The following is a 20,021-nucleotide window of genomic DNA, read 5'->3' on the forward strand; positions in this document are numbered from 1 at the left end:
AATCATAGAGAAATACAGATAAGAATAAAACATAGGATCCCTCTTTCAAACCAGCTGTCTCCCATTGCTGCTGTAAGCGGTCCCTTATTGCTTCTGTGATGCCCGAAGACCTTTACAAACTTCTTCCAGCTCCTTGATATCGCAATATTGTCCCCTATATTGGAGTTTGGTCCATGCTGCAAGCCTGTCATTGTGTATCAGTGCCTCATGCTATCAGCCTGGCCACTTCAGATCACTGAAGGTGTTTTGGAGACTCCGAACAAAAATATAGAGGTATTGGGCTCTGCGAATCACTACACCCACAGGAACTGAAAATCTTGTTATGCGTGAATTTAATCAGAATCAGCTTTATCACTAGATAAGGTTTAAGGGTAGAAGACTCCATTTGTTTGAAAACATGTGTTTGTAATAATTGAACAAAGTTACATAGGAAAACACAATATGGACTTCAGTAAGATTAAATTTGGCAATGCAGATTTTCCTAAGCTGCAGCAGCACCTCGGGGAGCTTGTGGCATGGGCTAATTAATCCTCCACCCCTGCCTCAGGCCTGGTAGGCCCAGGGGAGTTTTTAGAGCTATATCTTTCCTGCTGCTATTGTTAAAAATGCTCACGTGGAAAAGGCATGGCGTTTCCCTCCCCTAGCCTGGGAGCAAGAGCTCCTTCTCTTTAGCTGTGCCTCAGCTCTTGTGACTGGGAGCTATAGCATCCCATGATAATGCAGGCAATTGACTCACTTCTCACCATTCTCCCCATTAAGCTCTTTTAATTTTTATGTTACCTTAATTAGCACTTTCCTGGCAACACCTTTAAATTGGCTTTTCTTGTTTCAAGACATTTAAGACAGCAGTGGTAAAATGTATAAATCTCCTATTAGAACAGTATTAATTGCATATGTATTTTCGTGCTATTGATAATGGATGTAGGCCTTCCCTTAGCGATCTCTTGAATGCAGCCTGACATTTAAACATGGACACATCATGAAAGTGAGCAGTGAGGTGTCCACACTGGGGGACACATTCACGCCTGGAGTAGTTATTTCGTGTTGTCAGCGCTGGCCATTGCACACTGGCTGCTGTATAAGGACACATACCCTAAAGGCACACAGAGATAGATATTTAGGGAGCTGTGCACTTCCCTTCTCTTTGAAGTTATAAGCCCCAATACAGTTGTAAATTGGGTCATTTTTTTTTTTTTAGATGCTGTTTGTGGAATATTATCTTGTGTACTTAGCACAAGTGGGATCGGGATGAAAGGGGAACCTCCACCCTTCTCTCCCCATGTTACACACTCTGGATAAGCATTCGTCTTTCTGAAAGTTGGAATTATTTGTATTGCAGGTATCTTCCCCGGGCCTACCTTGGAAGCTAGATCTGCAGCCGCCCTTCAGTCATGGTTGTTTCAAGATTAAAGGCCATTTCCCTGTCATTGCCAAGCCTTTTTCTTCTTGCTTTTCATCTCTCAGCATCACAGAATGTACCTGAATACTCTGAAGCTGAACATCAGCAATGTGTCAGGAAAGAACACCCCACAATTGCTTTTGAAGGTAAGAGCTTCTATTCCTGTTTCAAGTTCCAGTAGGATGATCCATTTTGAAGTCCTTCCTGGTGTTGTTATGGATGGTGGTTTAGTCTGTGCTGTTTTCCTTACTGTGTTCCGGAGGCCAATGCCAGTGGCCTGAAGAATCATATTCCCTTTGATGCTTTACAGTGTTTTAACTTGAGGTTGCACAGCAGACACTTAGTTCAGGCAGTTTTAGGACTACTGGTCTAAGAATCTCCATTTTCAATTCTGCGACAGGCTCCCTGTAATCTGCCATACTGAAACTGTGTTTCAGTTTCCTTTTTTCTAACTGGATTCAATAATGCTTGTATACCTCACCTGGCTGGCTGGATCCAGACACTTAATACATGAAAAGTGATGGAGAATTTGGACATATTTGAATACAAGAGAAGTACATTGTTTTAAAATTGCAGGGAGTGGCTGCCTTTTTGTTTATTGGTTTTGTTTTGTTTTGTTTTGTTTTTGTTATGTATTTATCACCTCAGCTAGTAGTTTTTCTGTCTTTCACCTGGGCATTTAACTGGTCGAGGTCATAAGAATGTGAGAGGGGACCTTTGTATTGCAATGGGCAATCCTTATACTGTTCTTTTGCAACATGGAATTTCTCTTGTCCTTATCCCAGTTGGATTTTTCATGAGTATGTACTCCTCTAAGTTGCTGTTTGTCCAATCTGTCCACTTACCCACACGGCAGTTAGATCATTATATTGGTACCACCATTATTTCTGAATTCACCCCAGACTAGTGTGTTAAGCTGAGTGTGCCAGCATCATCAGCTGCTGACCATCTCCTTGCTAAAAATGGTTTCCTCCTAAATGTTGAAATATTGATTTTGGTTCCCATTTAAGGCTTTGCAATGCATCTCCAGTTACATTCTTCACTAAAGGCAATTAAGTACCTTGCAATGTGTCTCTAGTTAGGGGTCTTTGCTAAAGGCAATTTAGTTGTGGTTTTGTGACCTTTGAGATAGGGTTTCCAGGAAGAAAGTAGTCAAAGGCTTCCTTGCTGACCTTTCAAGATTGTTCTAGAAAGCTTTACTCTTTTTCACAGAGGAGGAAACTCTTGTCTCTTAATTTGGAAAGTGTAAGAGGTTTCTTGTCTGCTTTCCATTATCTATGCTTTAAAGGTTTAAATGGATTGAAGTAAATTAGCAAAATCTTTAAGACTACATGATATGGCATTGGCTCTAACCTTGCTCCGGTGGAATGGGTAAATAAACCTTGATTTTAATTGCTAAATAAGTGTAACCATCTGTTTAACTGGGGAGGGGTGAAAGGAGAAACTCTTGTGGTTAAAAATGTAGTGGAACTCAGTCAGATATTTAAATAGATAATACAATAATGAGGATGTTACAGGTAAAGAAAAAAGAAGTGTGGGTTCTTTCTATTAAGCAGGAGCACAGAGTTTGCAGAGGATGTGTTTGCAGGATCCAGCACTGAGATAAATAATTCTGCAGGGAATATGAGAGCCCTGATTCCTGATGTTGAGGAATTGATGGGCATTTCTGGCAGTCAGTATGAGTGGTTCTGTGCAAAAGTGGTGGCTACGTAAACGCACTCATACTCTGCCAGTTTGCTTTGTTTTAATCAGGCATGATTTTTTCACAGAAAAAAAATAATCTCTCCTCCCCTTTCACTGTTCTTGTTCCCTTCCTCTCTTTAGTGACAGAAGGCAAAAGCGGGTATGAGTTAATTAGAACTTGACAATTATACAAAAGAAATAAAGATTGAAATTGCAGACACATCAAGAAAATGATCCAGATTATCATTTGGTTCTCTTAAACCCAAGTTAGATTCAGAGTTGGTTTTTCTCAGCACCTGTTTCCTCATGATTGTTCATGATAGAGTTTAGTCCTGTATGTTCTGCTGGAAAATACACAGGAATACAATTAAAGGCACCTTATTTCCACTGCACGTAGTATTTATGTTCTGTGGAAGAGGGCTCACGCCTCCAAAAACATGTATCTGTTCATAATACAATTTACCTCAAAGCTATACCCTGTTGCGATGCCAGCACAAGCAGGTTTAGGCAGCACGGGAGACAAGCTGGGGAACCTACCTCTTATGTGCTATTGCAAATTGCTCTGAGGGTGCCTGTGCTTAGCAGCGTGGCTCACGGGCTTCCTGTGGGTCTCCAAATACATTGTCCCATGGATCACAACCTGCTATACAATGGAAACATGGAACCAACGACTGAAAGAGTGACCTCAGCAGCAGCTCTGCTGATACTCCCGCTGCCAAGGGGGAGGATTATGTTACAGCCGCAATTTTCAGTGGATGGGCAGTAATAATAAGAAAGGCCCCAGACCATTCAGTCATACAGGATGCATTAATTTACTGCCAGAATGAACAGATTCACAAAGCAATTTATGTTACAAAGGGGTTGAAGGCTTCTTTTTCACAACCTTGCTAGCCAGGCTTCCCATCGCAATACAGAGGGGATGCCATAACATGTTTTGTGTTCTCCAGTCTTCAGTTCCCACCTGACTTGTGCTCAGCCTCTCTTTTTATTGTACTTTTCCTCCACATTATGATATTCTTAACATCCAGTTGGCCGGATAATATCCTTGTCACAGAAGAATCCAAGTAAAACTCCTTTCTGTCTAGTTTTTAGCTTATTTCCTGAGAAATTATGTATTTTCTATGCCTCATCTCTTGCTTATTGTATCTCATCCACACTAGTCAACCATCTGTTTGAATTGATATCTCTTTGTATTGCTATGGTAGGGCTAAGAAAGAGAGAATACAGTACATGACCTACTCATTTAAGCAGAAAGGAGTCTATGTATGCAAAATGCTTTTACTTCAGCTGTGGTTGAACCTGAAGAAATGCCTGTTTCTTTACAGGGTCCATTCCCCAAACCACCTGCCATTACTTGTGATGTAGAGCAAATGGTCTAGACAAGTCAAGGGACATAAATTCTAGTCATAAATATGCTTTATATGCTTAAGATAAAGTTTGCGCTGCCAGGAGAGATGTGGGCTGGGAAGGGGCTGTGAGCTGGATGATTTATCCTAGCAGACTGCATAGAGATCATGAGGGACAGGTTAGGAATTTGTGCTGTGAGCGCTATCCTGTGTGTTTGCACAGTAGCGAACTAACACAACAGTGCCCCAGTTTCCCTGGGGCTTATAAATGATGCTCATCGTACAGTTCACCAACAATAATAACGTACCCAGTTTGGGCTTTTCATAATTAGATTGTTTTACTCTGTGCTTATAAGAAATCCAGTTAAAGTTTGATTTCCCTTGTTAGATCAATAAGAAAATGATCTTTTACTTCCCAGGAGCCTATTTCTGGTGTCTTATTACCTATTTGGCTGTGAGTGGGTAACTGCATTAAGGATCTTGCATGCTTGTTTGTTTTTCAGCGAGTTGAGAAATTAGTGAAACAAGTCAGGTGTATTCTTAGCGCATCCTTTTTTATTTATGAATGCATGTACACATGTGTCCAAGTCCCATTTCACTAAACAGTATGTCATCCCGACACAGCTCCACTGTGGACCACTCTAATAAGCCAAACACTGGAGAAATTGTTTCTAGTTCTTGTCAGTCATGATCATCTTTCTTGTATTTCCCACATATATCTTATAACCAGTAGATCAGACCCTGCATTCGCAACTGGGCTGTGCCCTTGCCGTGCTGTCCTGGTTCTTAGCAGTATCCTTCACTTTTATATGGCTGTTTCTTAGACATAAAGCACCTTTGCTATTCATTAAAGACATTTGGAGCTCCTTTGTAACATGCCCCTTGGGAAAGCCAGAAACATCTTCTGCCACAGCAATACTATGCAAGATTTGTTATTTTGGGAGCTAGAGTCACGACTGAGGTGCATATATGTTTCTAATGGGTGCAGAGTGCCTGGTTTCAGCTTGTTTACCAAGGAAGTGCTTAAAAGTTTGCAAACTCATCTGTGTTATCTGAATCACTTGGATGTTCACAACTTAACTGGAAATGAGTTGTAGACCGGTTTCCACTTGCAGTTTCTACCATTATTTATTTCTCATTAGTTTTATCCATTAAATCACTATGTTCAGGAAAAAGTATGATAGACTTCCCAGGTTTTTCTCTGTTCTGTCTCCCAGGGATTTCTCCCCTGGGCCAAGACAGTTAGTGTAAGCTGTAAGAACATCATTTGTCCCTGCTTTAATAATTGCAGCCTGTCTTCATCCATAAAAACACCTCAGCTGATCTCATGCTGAAGCATAGGAGAGAGGTGGACTTAGTTAAATGGCTTATATCCCAGATCTTCTCAGGACTGCAAATCTCAGCTGTGCAGACCGTATCATCACATCTGGGGTGAGTTCTCAGTGTGCAGCATTTAACCCATCATCTAATCCTCAGTCTCTCCCAGATGCAGACAAGTTGCTTTGTCTGTTGCCTCAGGTTTTCAAAATGAATTAGTTTGGGAGTGTTTAAATCTGGGATTTTACTTCAGACTGTCTGTAATTATTACCTCCTAGCAGATGAATGTGATTCAGGTTGCTTGAATGTAGCTTGCTATATATTTTTTCTCAATATTTTCTTTCTTTAAACAACATTTTATTGAAACGTGGCCAGCTTCGAACACTGCAATCTGTGGGGAGCAGTTAAGTGTTTGCTTGTTATATTGAAAGCAAAAGCTGTTTTAACTTTGTGGGCTGAAGGATAATAGGGTATGATTTATTTCTTTTGAAGGTTCTTGACATTTTACCAAACACCCACACTATTGTTGAATTGGTCACTAATACATTATTCCTTTTACTGTATATTGATGGAAATAAAAGCACGTTAGCATCCATCAACTCCAAAGGCCAGCTAGGAAAGCCCCTTAGGAAATTCTGATAAAGATTTACACTTTTCTTGAGCAAGTGAGATTTTTGTAATCCAAACCAAAATTTTAGTTAAGGAAGGATGAAGATTGTGGGATGAAGTATGAGAGGTATATCTGCTTAAACAGCAAAGGGAAGGCAAAATACATTATGGGAGAATTGTCTTCTAGCTCATAGCCTTGCTGCCCTGGAATCTCCATGCAGGGAGTCAAAAACATTAACTAATGATGGATTTTTGACCAGAAACTGGTGGCATCCTGTGGGTGCTACAGAATATTTGACCTTCAGTGCATTTCAGTATATATTTTGTTTCCATTAAGCAAGCCTTGTGGAAATTTTCTTTTTAATCTTGAAAAATGGAACTGTGGCAAATGAAGCTGATATTTTCTTCTTTAGGGTTGATTTAGAATTTGTTTGAAAATTATGACTAATAAAGCCATAAATATACAGTGGTTAGGGAAGTAATTTGCTCGCAGGCAAAACTTCTGAAAATTACACCCAACAGCTCTCAATATCTTTTTCATTCCATAATAATAATTATAACAATACTGATGCTGGTTCTTTGACACTTACCCATTAATGGTGTCCAAGGCACTTCACAAATAATCACATTGAGATCTGATTGAAAAAATTGTTCAGTGTGCCATTCCTTGGGGCCTCGAGAAGAAAAGGGGTCTTGGAAGAGTGCCCTTCATTCACAAAATGCTTTTGACAGAGCAAATCATCACAAACAGGAGAGAAAGGAAGACTTTATGGTGAAGCTTCAGGAAGCAAAGTGATTGAGTAACTCTCATCTATTGGAGTAAGGGAAGGTAAAACTTTAAACAGGTACAAGAGTTCAAGTAAAAGAGCAGCCTCTGACCATGAGTGGTGATGATGATGAGAGGGAGGGCACACTCAGCAGCAGGACTGAATGAGGTGGGTTCACGATGTGTAGGAACAGGTACTCAGAAGGTCACCAGTGTAGTATGCATGGACCAAGGCCATGAAAACCTCTGGTCAACAGCAGAGTAGTTTATTTATATTTTCCAGAGTTTCCACTGCTGTAACTGGGTCTAACAGCAGCAACTAACAGCAGCATGGGCATGGTCCTTTTTTTAGCAGAGTGGTTGGATCTAGGACATAGAAGTGGGCTGCCTCTTTTCAGAACCCAGGCAGCATCCCAGACAAAGGAAACAGCGTGGAAAGCAAAGCAAAGTGCTTTTCTTCTTTTTCTGTGGTTCAGTGCAAACAAAGACATGCCTTATGGAGACCTCATTCTCAATTTTAAGGTTACTTAGAATAGTTCCCTAACTGAATAAGTTTGTGAGCCAGTGGTATGGCAGACCTCATTTATTTAGCATATCTGCTTCTGATGTGTGTTAATATATCACGTTCTCCTAAAACCTTCCATCCAAGGATGTCATTATGCTTTGATAAAGCTCACTTTAGTACGAGCAATCTCATAAGAAATATTCTTGTTTAATCATGCGGGGTCCACTCTGGAAAGCCACAAACAGTCTCAGCTCAGTCAAGCACTTAATATGTACTTACCTTGAAGTCAGTGGGATTGTGCACTTGAAACCAAGTGTATGCTTATGTGCTGAGCTAGGACACAGCCAAAGTGCACAGCACTGAAACATCAAGTCTGTAAATGGAAACTGAAGCATACAATTTTGTTTCTAGCGAGTTCTGCTACCATAGGTCCAACTGGCTAAGTTGTTCCTCTAACATGGCAGAATCAAGTGGTTAAGAAATCCAACATGTTCCTCGGCTAAGTATGGGATTAGCTGGATGAAAGTCTGTGATCTACAATACACAGTAGACTGGATTAGAGGTTTTTATGATCATTTCTAGCTTTGGGAGGCGCAGATAAAATCCTGAAGCAACTCTTGTGCTTTGGCTTAAAAGCTCTGACTTCATAGATCATCCATCCTTTCCTTTTTATAACATTAGGCAATCCTTAGAAGGTGTTTTAATGGGAGTGCTTGAGCTGCAAAATTCAGATTTGTATTTTATACATGGGGATTGCTCTGTCTTACAGCACATTAATAAAAGAGGTGGAGGTCATAGGTGAAATGTGGTCTTTGACAATCCTTTACTATTAATAGCCAGCTTCCAATCTAAAAACACTCATCCTTGTGAGAACAGGTTCATTTCAAAAGCCTTTCAAAATTTTACAGCTTCTGCCCCGATTCATTGGTGTAACTGACTCACAGTGGGACCTTTGTCCACCGAAGACAGTAGTCCTCATAGGCCTGGCTAGCTAAAAAGCACAAACTGAGTGTCTCCAGCTCAGTCTCTGATGAGCCAGCAGAGGGTCAACTTGTGTTTCAGATGTTCATCAAAATCAGACACATCTGCTTCTGTGGCAGGTCTGTCTATCTGCAGGTGAAATTCAAGGAGAGTTTAGCCATGCTTTCTCTGCCTTCTCCTACGTTCTGACTAGTGAAAACAGTTGTCCTGAATCTTGTACCATCTTTGCCGGCGCAAGTGGCTGATGTAGACATGTAACTGTAAGGACAGCAAAAAAAATTTGCCTCCAGATGCGAAGAAGGCAGATCGAACGATGGTTGAATGATGACAAAGGAGTGTTTTTTCCATCAGACTGCAGTGGCTGTAGGAGCCAAGATGCAGCTTGCTTTCCTGTCTGAAAAGAGGGATTATACTGATCAGAATGTCATAGGAAGCTGCAAGTGATGCATGAGCACTCACCTTATCTTCTCAGTGAGGGAGATTGCGTGACAGCTGCAGGGCTTGTCTCAGTAAACAATGGATCACAATACTTAAACACTCTGCAACATCCTTATGAAAACAAGAAAGCTGTGGGTTTGCTAACAGTGGGGCTGTGTGTGGCACTGGTTAGCAGTTTCACAAGGTGGTGGTGGGGCACAGGGCTACGGCTGCATGACACCATGCAGTGCTGTGTGGGGTAGCAGGGCGAGGTTTTCGAGGAGGGTTGCTGAGGAGGGGAGGCAGCGTTAGGGTAATGCTTGCCCTGGTTAGTAGCCTGCTGAGGAAAGCCAGATCCATTCCTTCCACGAGGTCCCGTGCTGTGTAGACACACACCTTTGGTCCTGTTGATCTCAGGCATGGCAAATGGACATGCTCATGACTCATGGACATGCATCTGTATCCTACACTCTTGCAGCACTGGCTCTTAATCGGCCATTGCCAGTAAGGATCTGCAATGCTGGATGTTAGTTGGGGTTTGAGGTCTTGTGGTGGTGTGAGCAACTGGAGCCATGCTCAAGACGGAAGAACCTCTCTCATGTTACACGACTTCTTTCTCAATCCCCAGCCTGAGGCCTGGGGACTCACCAAGTGGAAGCACACCTGAGGCAGGTCTTGATTGAGCTCCTGCCTGCCCTTCATCATCTGCAAATAGGAACCCAAGTGAAACAGAGCGTGTGCCAAGACTGGCCTCTCTGATTGAGCAGAAATGCTGAAGAACTTTAGAAATGTGCAGAATTTGGAATGTGACTCACAGTCCTTCAGTCTCCTTCCTTGGGAGGCCCCCAGGACAGCTTAACTGCACACTGTCCCATACTGGGAGTGAGTACTAGTGCATGCTTATTAACTGGTGTTTTCTTTATCTGGGACCGAATCCCTGGATTCTTCCTGATAGACTGGTGTGTTTTTCCAGCTGCTCCATATTATTAATAAAAAAGTAAACAAACAAGCAGTCATAATTGTACTTTCTCAAAAATTAGGTTTGGACTAAGTTATTTTTTCTCCATATTGAAACAATTTAGCACGCTTGTTTTGAAGAAATGATTAAAATTTAGGAAACAAAGAGTCAAGATGCTCGGTATGCATTAGCAACAGTTATTGCCTCCTGTACATTGCGTGCTTTACAGATAATTAGGTCTTGATGCACTAGCCAGTATCCCTAAACCCATTTAACAATTGGAAGCACTGAGTTACTAGTTTCATGATGTGCCCAAGACAGAGAGGACTCCATTGTCAGCACCATTGGGCACTTGGGACCATGCCTACTTCTCCAGATGTCATTTCTCTCTTGGGATGGAAGAAGCTCAGTAAGGTTAGTTCAAGAAGGAGCTGTAGGCAGTGAGGAGAGAGGTGCAAAATCATCTAGATTTGACATAACTTTAAATGATAACATATCTAGAATACCATGACTCTTGTGATTCTTATAGCTCCGTGAAGGTACTGCCTGAGTCTTTGGTTCTTTTTTTTCCCTTCGGGATGGTAAAGAGCAGAGCCCTTTCTTCTGTCTCCGTCTGTTCCTTGGTAGATGAGAAATGGGACTATTCCCTCTTTCATGATACCCAGAGAAAAAAAAGTCTTATTCTTTCTTCTTCCAATCATCTCCTATCCGTGTGTTCTTGGACAGGCTGGAGAGGTACATTAGCAACTATTTGCTTCTTGATCTCATTGAAAGGGAATGGCTCACTGCAAGCAGCTGTACAGTGACTCTCAAGCCACTCATGGGTTAGCTCATTGTTTCTCTCATCTGAGGAGGAGTTTCGTAGTTGGCCGAGACAGGAATAATTGATTGAGTGGGCAGGATATGAGGTATAAATGTGGAAGGAAGGTGAAGCTGCTAGAAAAGAAAGCAGGAGTGGGAAGGGTGGTGAATGTGGGGTCAGAGGGGTAAACTGAGCAAAACCATGAAAATGAGATAGCTGGAAGAACATCTGAGTTGGATTTAGGTATTGAGGAGAGAGAGAAGGAAACTGCTGGTTTGGCCCATTTGGTAGAAGGGGTTGTACTTTGCCAACTGCCTTCTGAGTCCTATGTAACTGTGAGTGGATATCAGAGATGTAAGAAGGCAATGAAGCCAGAAATTGCAGCAGTTGGGATGCAGACATATTTAATGTACAATTAAGGATTTCAACGGATCAGGTTAAAGAAAGAGAGAAAACCAGTAATGAGGTGGAGGTGGTGATGGGAAGACAAGACAGCGGGGTTATATGTATGTGTAGGAGGACTTTTGGGGTAAAGCCAGCTTGAGTTTTTTGGCCTCGTGAGTAAAGTTGAGCTCTGAGTGCTGACACATTTGTTTGCTCAGCTCTGCCCGCGCAGTAAAAGATTTCTCCTTCCCCTGATAAATTTGCTGAATTGTGGAGTGGTTTTGTGTTGTGGAGGCTACTTTTACATCTCAGCATGAGGTAGGAGTGAAAGTTATTTTCCAACGACTATTGCACTAACCTGCGGTGTGACCTACAACAGAGATCTAAAATTTGAAATGAGGCTGATATTAAAATATGATTTATTGTCAGTCTAATAAAGATAACACTGTAAGTAGACTTTGACTTCTGTGCATCCTTGGACGTGTCCACACTTGCTGCGTTTGAGAAGACAGGTGGTAGCATGGGTAGTCATTAGCCTTCTGATCTTTGGTTGCAGCCTTGTTTGCTTCATTTCTGATGGATTCTGGTCAGTGGCCCACACAGAATGGAAACTGTGGCCTCAGTCTTAGCAGGCAACTGTCTACTTTGTGAAAAATGCTCTGAATACTGAGGATAATTGAAGCAGAGGTTGGTGTGAGATGGTAGATCTGATTCTGAAAAGGGGACGTTTCATCAGTCTATACCAAAGACAGCCTGAGACTTTACCTTATGTTACAAAGTGATTTGCATCTGTTGGTCATTGTTGTGATCCAACACTGAGAGTCCTCCAGGCTAATGGGCAGTCTGAAGAAGATCCAAGTGGTTGAGTACTTGCAAACTGGAGCATCTGCCAGTCGCTGTACATGGTTTGCCCCGTGCCAGGGATGAAGCAAACCAAAAGGAGAGGAGATCGTACAGTTACAGAAATCATGGCTGTCATCTGGGCCTCCCCAGGAATGTTGAAATACTCACACACAGTAATTAAACATGCCATGAACTCATAAGCTAAGGGAGTTAAGTCTTGTGAGTTAAGAGAACTTATAAGAGACCATACTGAAGCAGTAAGGGAAGTGCTCAATGTGTGGTCAAGTTAACAGTGCACAAAAGTAGGTTTGAATATCTGCAGAACAGGTATTTATTCCCATTGAGTCTGGCAGGTCCCCAGTGCTATATGTGTGCTTTACTTGATTGCACAAGACCTTACTTATTTTACAGGGGCTTTATGTAATGTATGTGGTTCAGGTTGTCTTTTCTGGAATGGGACCCGCGGATCTTCCTTCATGTTTAACTTCCCTATCTTCCTCCCTTAAGGTCTTTTTATGATATCTTTGAAGATTTTCTGTGCAGCCATCCTGTTTTCAGTAGGAGACTCATGTTTCTATGTGGTGGCACAGGTAGTCACCATACCTGGCACTAGTCATGAGGAGCTATCCTGAATAACTTGATGCGTGGACACCTTGAGCAGCGACTACACTGCTACTCAAAGGTGTGAACAGGGCTCATATAGATGTGCCTGAATTGGCTTTCAACTAGCCATCTCCAGTATAGATAATGACTTTGAAACTGGCAATACAGTAATCATTTTGGGCTGCAAACTCTGCCCAAAACACAGGAGAAATACTTGGATGAGTAATTCAAGCCAAGATTTTTGCTCCTGCAGCCTCCCTGGTATTTAAAGCTAGCTCAGATAGAAGCATGGGTAGTTTATATGTGGGTATACCCTTATTTTGCACAAAGAATCCTTTGGTCCTGTTCAGTTTAGCTTCTTTTGCTCCAGACTAGGAAATCCATTCTGAGAGTTATTCCGGAAGAGATGTGCTTGAGTATCACAGTGGTTAGCCATGCTCCGTGCACCTAGCAAAGGCTTTGCAATTTCAAGGCATGGGCATTTAACCTCTCTGCTCTCGCGTGGTGTGTGCTGGATGCACAAAGCTGTTACAGCTTGCTGGAGATGGGAGCTACAAGTGGGCTCAAGTGAGATGAAGCAGTAAATGCTGTCCTTCAGACAGGGGAGTCTCAGCTCAGTGTTTACATACTTCATTCCTCCAGAACACACAGCGTAGGGGTGAGGTGGGGAGCAGCTGGTGTTGAGGAGATGAAGGCTCAAGTATTACCAGGTTTACCACATCTTTAGAAGCTGATCCAAACCCCATCAAGCTCAGTGGAAAACCGCCAATGATTTGAAGAGCCTCTGGATCAGGCCTTTAAACCCAGCTCCTGCAATTTGGCACGCCGTCCTTTATGCAGCTGACTAATCCTCGTTCCAGTCCTGCGCTCCTAGGAAGCCGGTGCAGAGCAGTGTGCTAGCAGGCTGCAGGGACCACCCTCCGAAATGGCAGAGGGCCTTTTTTCACCTTGTCTTATGCACACATAATAGCCTGAGCGCAGCTGTGTCTGCAGACTTAAATTTCCTGCAAAGCTTTGCCTTCTTTGCAGCTGGATACCTGAAGCACCTTGAGCTGTGAAGGGACTTGTAGAGCTTTAGAGGCTCTGAATCAGATGTCTGGCGATGGATGGTGTTGGAAACTATTAAACTTTTGTTCGTTGGTCCTCATGTGGAGGAAGTGAGAGCATGGATCTTTAACCCCCTGGAAATGATTAGAGATGAGAAGCACAAAGGAGGCCTTGATGAACATTTTGCCCCTAAGCCATGTGGTTCCTTGCTTTCCAGCTCCTGCTGCCGACATGCAAAGCCAGGGCCTTGGTTTTTAATTTTTCATACTGGTTTTAAACTGATACTTTTGCAAATGTAAACATGCCCCAGCACTGAAGGTTTCCAGCCAAATTAAAGAGTCAGCACTGGAAAAATCAGCCTTCTGAGAAAGGTCAAATACAAGTAAACTCTGAAGTTCATTGGGTCCATATGTGTAAACTTCAGCTAATACAGGATAGACCCAGGGCAGCACTTACCTTGCAGAACCCAGCTAGTTTCAAAGTGAAAGGCTGGAACTGTCCTTAGGGATGCCTGTGGTCTGAGCAGTAGATTTGAATGTGTTGAATGAAAAGAGACCATGTCCTGACTTCTGGTTGCATTTCCATTCCACTTAGCCCTTCCCTCTTGACAGGAAGAAAGAAGGTTGAAAAAGTGCTGTTTGGCATTAATTCTGACAACTCACATGTAGACATTCTTAGCTGGGACCATGCTGGGTTTAATAATCTCCAACTACATGCCTATAAAAGCTTAATTTTGCTATGAGGATGCATGCCTTGCAGCCTTTAATTTAATAACCAGGAAGGGTTTCTTTATAAGTTGTACCACCTGCAGTAGTAATAGAAATCAAGACACTGCCTGTTATTTCTTGGGCTTCATTGACATTTCAGCCAACATGGAAAGATTCAAGCCACCTACTGCCTTTAATTTTTTTTTAATTATTTTTACCTGTAATTTGTCAGAACTTGCCATTAAAAGGAAGATCTGATGAGTTACCTCTCTGAAGTGTGGAGCTTTTGCTTAGAGCAGCAGATGAGGAAATATTCTTCCTGCCACTGCACTGTCATAGTGGGTTAGTTAGTAGGAACGAGTTGGTAGGAGAGGAGGTAAAATGACAAGATAAATTATGGCCTAAAAGCAGGATCCTTAAAAGGTATCATCATTATATAGCAATCCCCTAATCCCACCCCCATCAGCCAACAGAAATGCCAGGAGATCTGCGGCACATGTCAGCCGGCTAACCTGCCTGAAAGGTGTTATTGTTGCTGGTTCTGCTGCTTGGCTCAGAAATGTCTCTGCAGCTAAAGAGCTACAGGAAAAGAAGACAGAGCCCCATTAGGAGAATGCCAGAGGTGAAACTGCGGTGCCTCCCTGGTGCTAGTACATCATTAAGGGTCCCAGAGGAGCGTAGGAGGTGGAGATGCTTGAAGGTTAGACGGGCTGAGTTATTCCTTAACTCATGCCTTTTCATTGAAGAGCAGAGGAGGTACACGTGGTGTGTGTGGTTACGCAGTGTGACAGGAATGCTGAGAAAGGCTGGAAGCCTCCAGCTCCTGGCAACAGGGTTTTTAGATTGGAAGGTTGGAGCTCTCATTGTCAGAGAGACCCCAGCAGCGTCCAGTTAGGTGGGGCGTGGGACCAGGCCTGATGGTGTCCAGCTCCATGGTGGGGTGGCTTAGGAACCATTACGAAACATGGTGGTGTTCAGGGCAGAGGCAGAAGCGCTACAACAAGGTTCTGCTTTGGAAAGGGAGGCAGGACAAGTGGAGTGTAGGGACTTTTGTATGTGTTTTCTTAAGGTTTTGATAACTGAAGGGCTTGATTAGGTTTCGTCTGTCCCTGGAGGGAGAAGGGACTTGAATTGCTCAAAAAATATCCATAAGTCAAAGGTTTTAAACTGTTGCATATCAGTAATCCTACAAAGCATGCCAAGACACCAAAGGCCTTAATGAGATTCGTCATCAGCATTGTCATCTCACCCCTGTGGAAAGGGGAACTAAAGCCTATAACAAAACATTCAAACCTGGCTGCCCTCAGTGAGACTTCTCAATTTATCATTGGGGATATAAAATGACAATGGAGCGTGTTTTTTCAGAGCTCTTTTGAATTGGTCTGAACTGCATCATTATTGTTATGAGTCATCAGGTCATTGGCCTGTGTACTGGTATCCTGTTAGCCTGAGGCCAAAAGATATTACCTTTCATGTTGAGCCTTCTGGATCTTCAACATCCAGTCCTTGAATGAGGCAGGGTTACTTGTCAACAGGTCATAGAGGGATTACAGATACATTGATTTGGTTTCATTTGTGCCTTGCTCCCTCAGATATTTGGTATTCTCCATGTATTTAACAGACAGAGTATTTAACAGTTGGAATAAATTCCCAAGAGAAGTCATCACAGTACATCTGGATGACTTTCTGAAAGTTACGTATATCTCCAGTTATTTTGTAAAGGTGTAAGGTGAGAGGCTGAAATTCTGTGATCTGCGATAGACACAAGGTCAAAGCTGGTAACTGTATTGAAAGCTGGGATTCTGTGAATGCCCTAGCATCACACCTGAGAGTAGCCTAAAAGTAGTAATTCAGCTTTTTCTTTAAACAGGTGTATTTTTTATTACATCAAGACTATCTGTTGTAGATCTCTCAATTGATGTTGTAGCTTCTGGAAGAGCTTTGTCTCCACGAGCATGGCATAGCCAAGTCTATTGCTTTGCGTTTAACCTGTGTGGTTGCAATTTGGACAATTGCCTAGACTGGCAAACCCAAGCTAGTTGATAGAGCCAGTCTCAAGCTTGTGCAATCTCTCAGCCACAAAGACGCTGTGATGACAACCTTTCCCCCCTCTCCCCCTCCATCTAAATTAAGGAAGGAATTCACTGATTGGCATCGCAGATGTTAGGTAAAGTGAAACCTAGAAGAGAATGTAAAACCTGAAAGAGAAGTTAAAACCTGTCATTGGAGCAACCAGGTCTTCAGTGCAGATCACGTCTACTCTAACTTGGTTTTCAATCAGTTGACCCCACCTTCTCTTTCTGGAGGGCAGCAGTTTCCCTGTGCTTAGTACAGAACACAAGGCTACAGAGGTATTATGGCGGGCAACCTGGTCCCTTTACATCACTTAACTCTGGCACTGAAGATGGTTCCCCAGTTTGAACAGAAGTAAAATTGAGCTGCTATTGTCTCTGAAACCAATGCCGACACTCCGTCTTGGATGTGAAAATAACTGCTGAGACAGCCCTGCATTTATGTACCCTTTTTTGCGCATTCTACGGAGAATCAGAATAAATAGAAACCCTTTAAATAGATTATTAATTAGCCTTCCCCTGACAGATAACTCGGTAGGAAATCCATTAGTGGATGTCCGGGTGAACTCACTGCTTCTAGAGCAGCTTTATTGTTTTCTGCTTTCTCATTTTCATTGCAGATCTGAAGCCCTGGGTGTCGAATTTCACCTATCCAGGTGTGCATGACTTTTCTCAGCTTGCACTGGATGCCAACAGGAACCAGCTCATTGTGGGAGCAAGGTAAAGATAATCTTCTAATTAGTCCAGGGTTGCTGCTCAAACTCTGTCCCTTCTGGCTTCAGAGGAGAGTGTGTTTCCAGCTCATGTGGCCAGTCTCCCCCTCAAAAAGAAAGCTATAATTTATGTAGAGGGATTTAGACTCCTAGTATAATTGCAAAGAAGAGAAAATTACTAGAATTTAAAAAAAAAAAAAAAAGATGCAATCAAAATGACTGGTTAATGAAGCAGAATGCTGGTATCTCCCTCAGTATCGTGAATTTTAGAAGAGTTATAGTAAATCATTCTGCACCATCCCTCTGCCAGCACAGAATTTGACTTTATGGTGTATTTGCCGTGGCCAGACTTTCCCTCTGTACCAGGTTCATCTTAGTATAGGTTGTAGTGAGCCTTTGGCAGCATAAAGGATTGCTTTCTTCTCTCTTCTTTTAGAATTCACTCCACAGCCTGTTTACTTCATCTTGCTGATATAGCCAGATCCTCACCTAATGCATTTTGGTGCAACTCGGTTGTTCTGGCCCATTGTATATAATTAGCATATATTTTCCTTTATTTTTAAACATTATTTTTATTTAGGATGCCATAAGGGGAGGATAGAAATACACAGCATGAGCATAGGAAACCTCTAACAAATTTAGAGCTGCATTTGTAACAGGGAAAAGAACTATGGTTCAGTGAAATAATATATGTCAGGAGCGGCTGAATCATGAGCCCCAGCAGCGACTATTTTTTATTGCATAATAAACAGATAAGACAACCCAAAAAGAAAAGACTAAGCATGGCCTAACAAATCAGTTTAAGTATAACATTTAGAATCAGATAACATTGTGGTCGCAGTCTGTGCTATTAATGAAAATGGAGGAAGAGACTGCTTTCTTCCCGGGTTATTCAGCATTAGAGGACAGCGAGGTGAGGAGCAGAGCTGGAAGAACTCATGATATGAACAAGAGGAAAGAGCAAGATGTGTAACAGAGGGAGAGTTTTGCTCCACAGAGACAACCGAAGTGTGATTTAATACACATTTTCTATGTGTATTTGTGCAGTAAATAATAACACATCTTCCTGTAGCTGTTCAAATTGCTAGAGGCCCTCCTGCTTTTCATACAGAAACATTTTACCTTTCAAGCTGTGGCTTTACCTGGGCTGGAATCTGTAACCAGCAATTATTAATATTTATTACTTCAGAACGACATTGCTTTGGGGACGACCATGAACAGTGCCTTCTGCCAGGCATTGCACAAACACAGGCACACGTTGCTCTGAGGAATTTACGGTTTCCATAATTCTGCTGCACGGCAGGTTTCCCCCCGTGCCGAGGCTGCTAACACTGACACGCTTCCCCCGGCCCAAACCCCAGCAACACGCCCTGGAGGGACTCTCTGTCTCCACAAAATTTTGTATGAGCACGGTTAGACACGAGACTACAATATCATTATAAACAGGGGAATGACAGCAAATTTGACTTCCCACTGGAAGTACAACACAGTGCAGTGTGTTGCCTCATGAGGAGGCAGTGACAAGTATTTATAGGATTTGCGTGGAAAAGTCAGTTTTCATGAAGCAGTACCCACCTGACTGGGAGACGGAAAGTTTCGGTGGTGCCACATGGCTCTGCTGAGGAATTCTTGATAGAGTTAATGGAGATGTCATTTCCCTGGGTGGTTTTCTTGGGCTGGACGCAGGCCTGGTATGGGGAAAGTGGGGAGAGCTGAGCCCTTTCCTTCTTCACCACCACATTTCCACCCTGCATGAGGTGACAGGGAGATGTGGATGAATATGGATCCTCTGGGTGCGCTGAGCTCCTGGAGCTGTGCCAGAGAAATGGGAATGGGAAGTAAAGCCTTTTCTGTTCCCTCCTTCCCTGATAAATCCACACCTTGTTCTGGACTATTTTTAGGGGTGATTTTTTGAGTCATTAGTTGCTCGTGCACCATCTGCTTGAATCTGCAAATGAAACAATACCTCAAAGAGATAGGAGCTGTCTCTATCCATCTCTACAGGGTGTAATTTATGAAACCTAAATTTAAATGTTAACCGTGTTTAAATGTGCTACTGTAGTAGTAACGCCAGCTATTCTGGGGTTGTGGAAGGAGTTTGGGACCAGGGTGGAGTTTATAAGTACTCCCACTTCTCAATTTCCTGGTTAACATCATTCTCTGAGATGATAGCGTTATAAATTATTTCAGACTAGTTCTTTCTGTCTCTATTTAAAAGCAGTATGACCTCACCACAGCATCTCTTTGGCTTAGTTCATCCTGCGTTTCAAAGCTTCATAGAAAATGCTTCCTAGAAGAAAAGAAGATCCCAGGGCTCACGAGGGTTTTTGGTTTCAGGAATTGGACACAGCGTGACTGAAACTGTAAGAGGTATTGAGGGCACGCCATGCAGACAGGGAGCTGGAATAACACAAGCCTCAGATTTTTAAGCTTTATCCTTATCTGAGAGCCCTCCCTGAATGACTGGTGCTATCTGAGTGCTAACCAGAGGAGTTTGATAACTCCACGGCACCAAATATCTGCCAAAAAACCAAAAGAATTCATTTCAAAAGCCCACCATGGTTTCTAAGCAAAGTATTTGCTTGTCACATCATTTGTAAAATCCAAACATTTGCAAGTAAGGATATGAATAGTTTAGAACATTGTAAATCTCACACTACCCATATTATGAGCCACATTTCATTAAGTATAAAAACACACATTTCCAAAATTCATAACCTTCATTTTGACTCATAGTTTGCATGTTTTGTTTTTGTTTTAAATGTAGTGCTAGTATTTTAATGTACTGTTTTTCTTCTGTGAATGAGTGATTGTTTTGAAATATTTGCAGCTTTTTTTCAGCTCTTGAGTGCATGTGATTACTATTTGA

At 42.4% G+C, this 20,021-nt stretch overlaps 1 protein-coding gene across 4 annotated transcripts in view; it reads left to right on the plus strand.

Moving 5' to 3' along the window:
- SEMA5B (semaphorin 5B) overlaps window positions 1-20,021 on the plus strand; it is a 277,297-nt gene that overhangs the window by 137,212 nt on the left and 120,064 nt on the right. For all 4 annotated transcript variants that reach the window (XM_054209282.1, XM_054209284.1, XM_054209283.1 and 1 more), the window contains 2 exons: window positions 1,340-1,545; window positions 17,060-17,159. In XM_054209282.1, the coding sequence (XP_054065257.1) occupies window positions 1,392-1,545; window positions 17,060-17,159 (254 nt within the window). In that variant the 5' untranslated portion in view covers window positions 1,340-1,391. The remainder of the gene's footprint in view (window positions 1-1,339; window positions 1,546-17,059; window positions 17,160-20,021) is intronic.

This window comes from Rissa tridactyla, chromosome 7 (assembly GCF_028500815.1).
Source record: "Rissa tridactyla isolate bRisTri1 chromosome 7, bRisTri1.patW.cur.20221130, whole genome shotgun sequence".
In the NCBI taxonomy this organism is placed as follows: domain Eukaryota; kingdom Metazoa; phylum Chordata; class Aves; order Charadriiformes; family Laridae; genus Rissa; species Rissa tridactyla.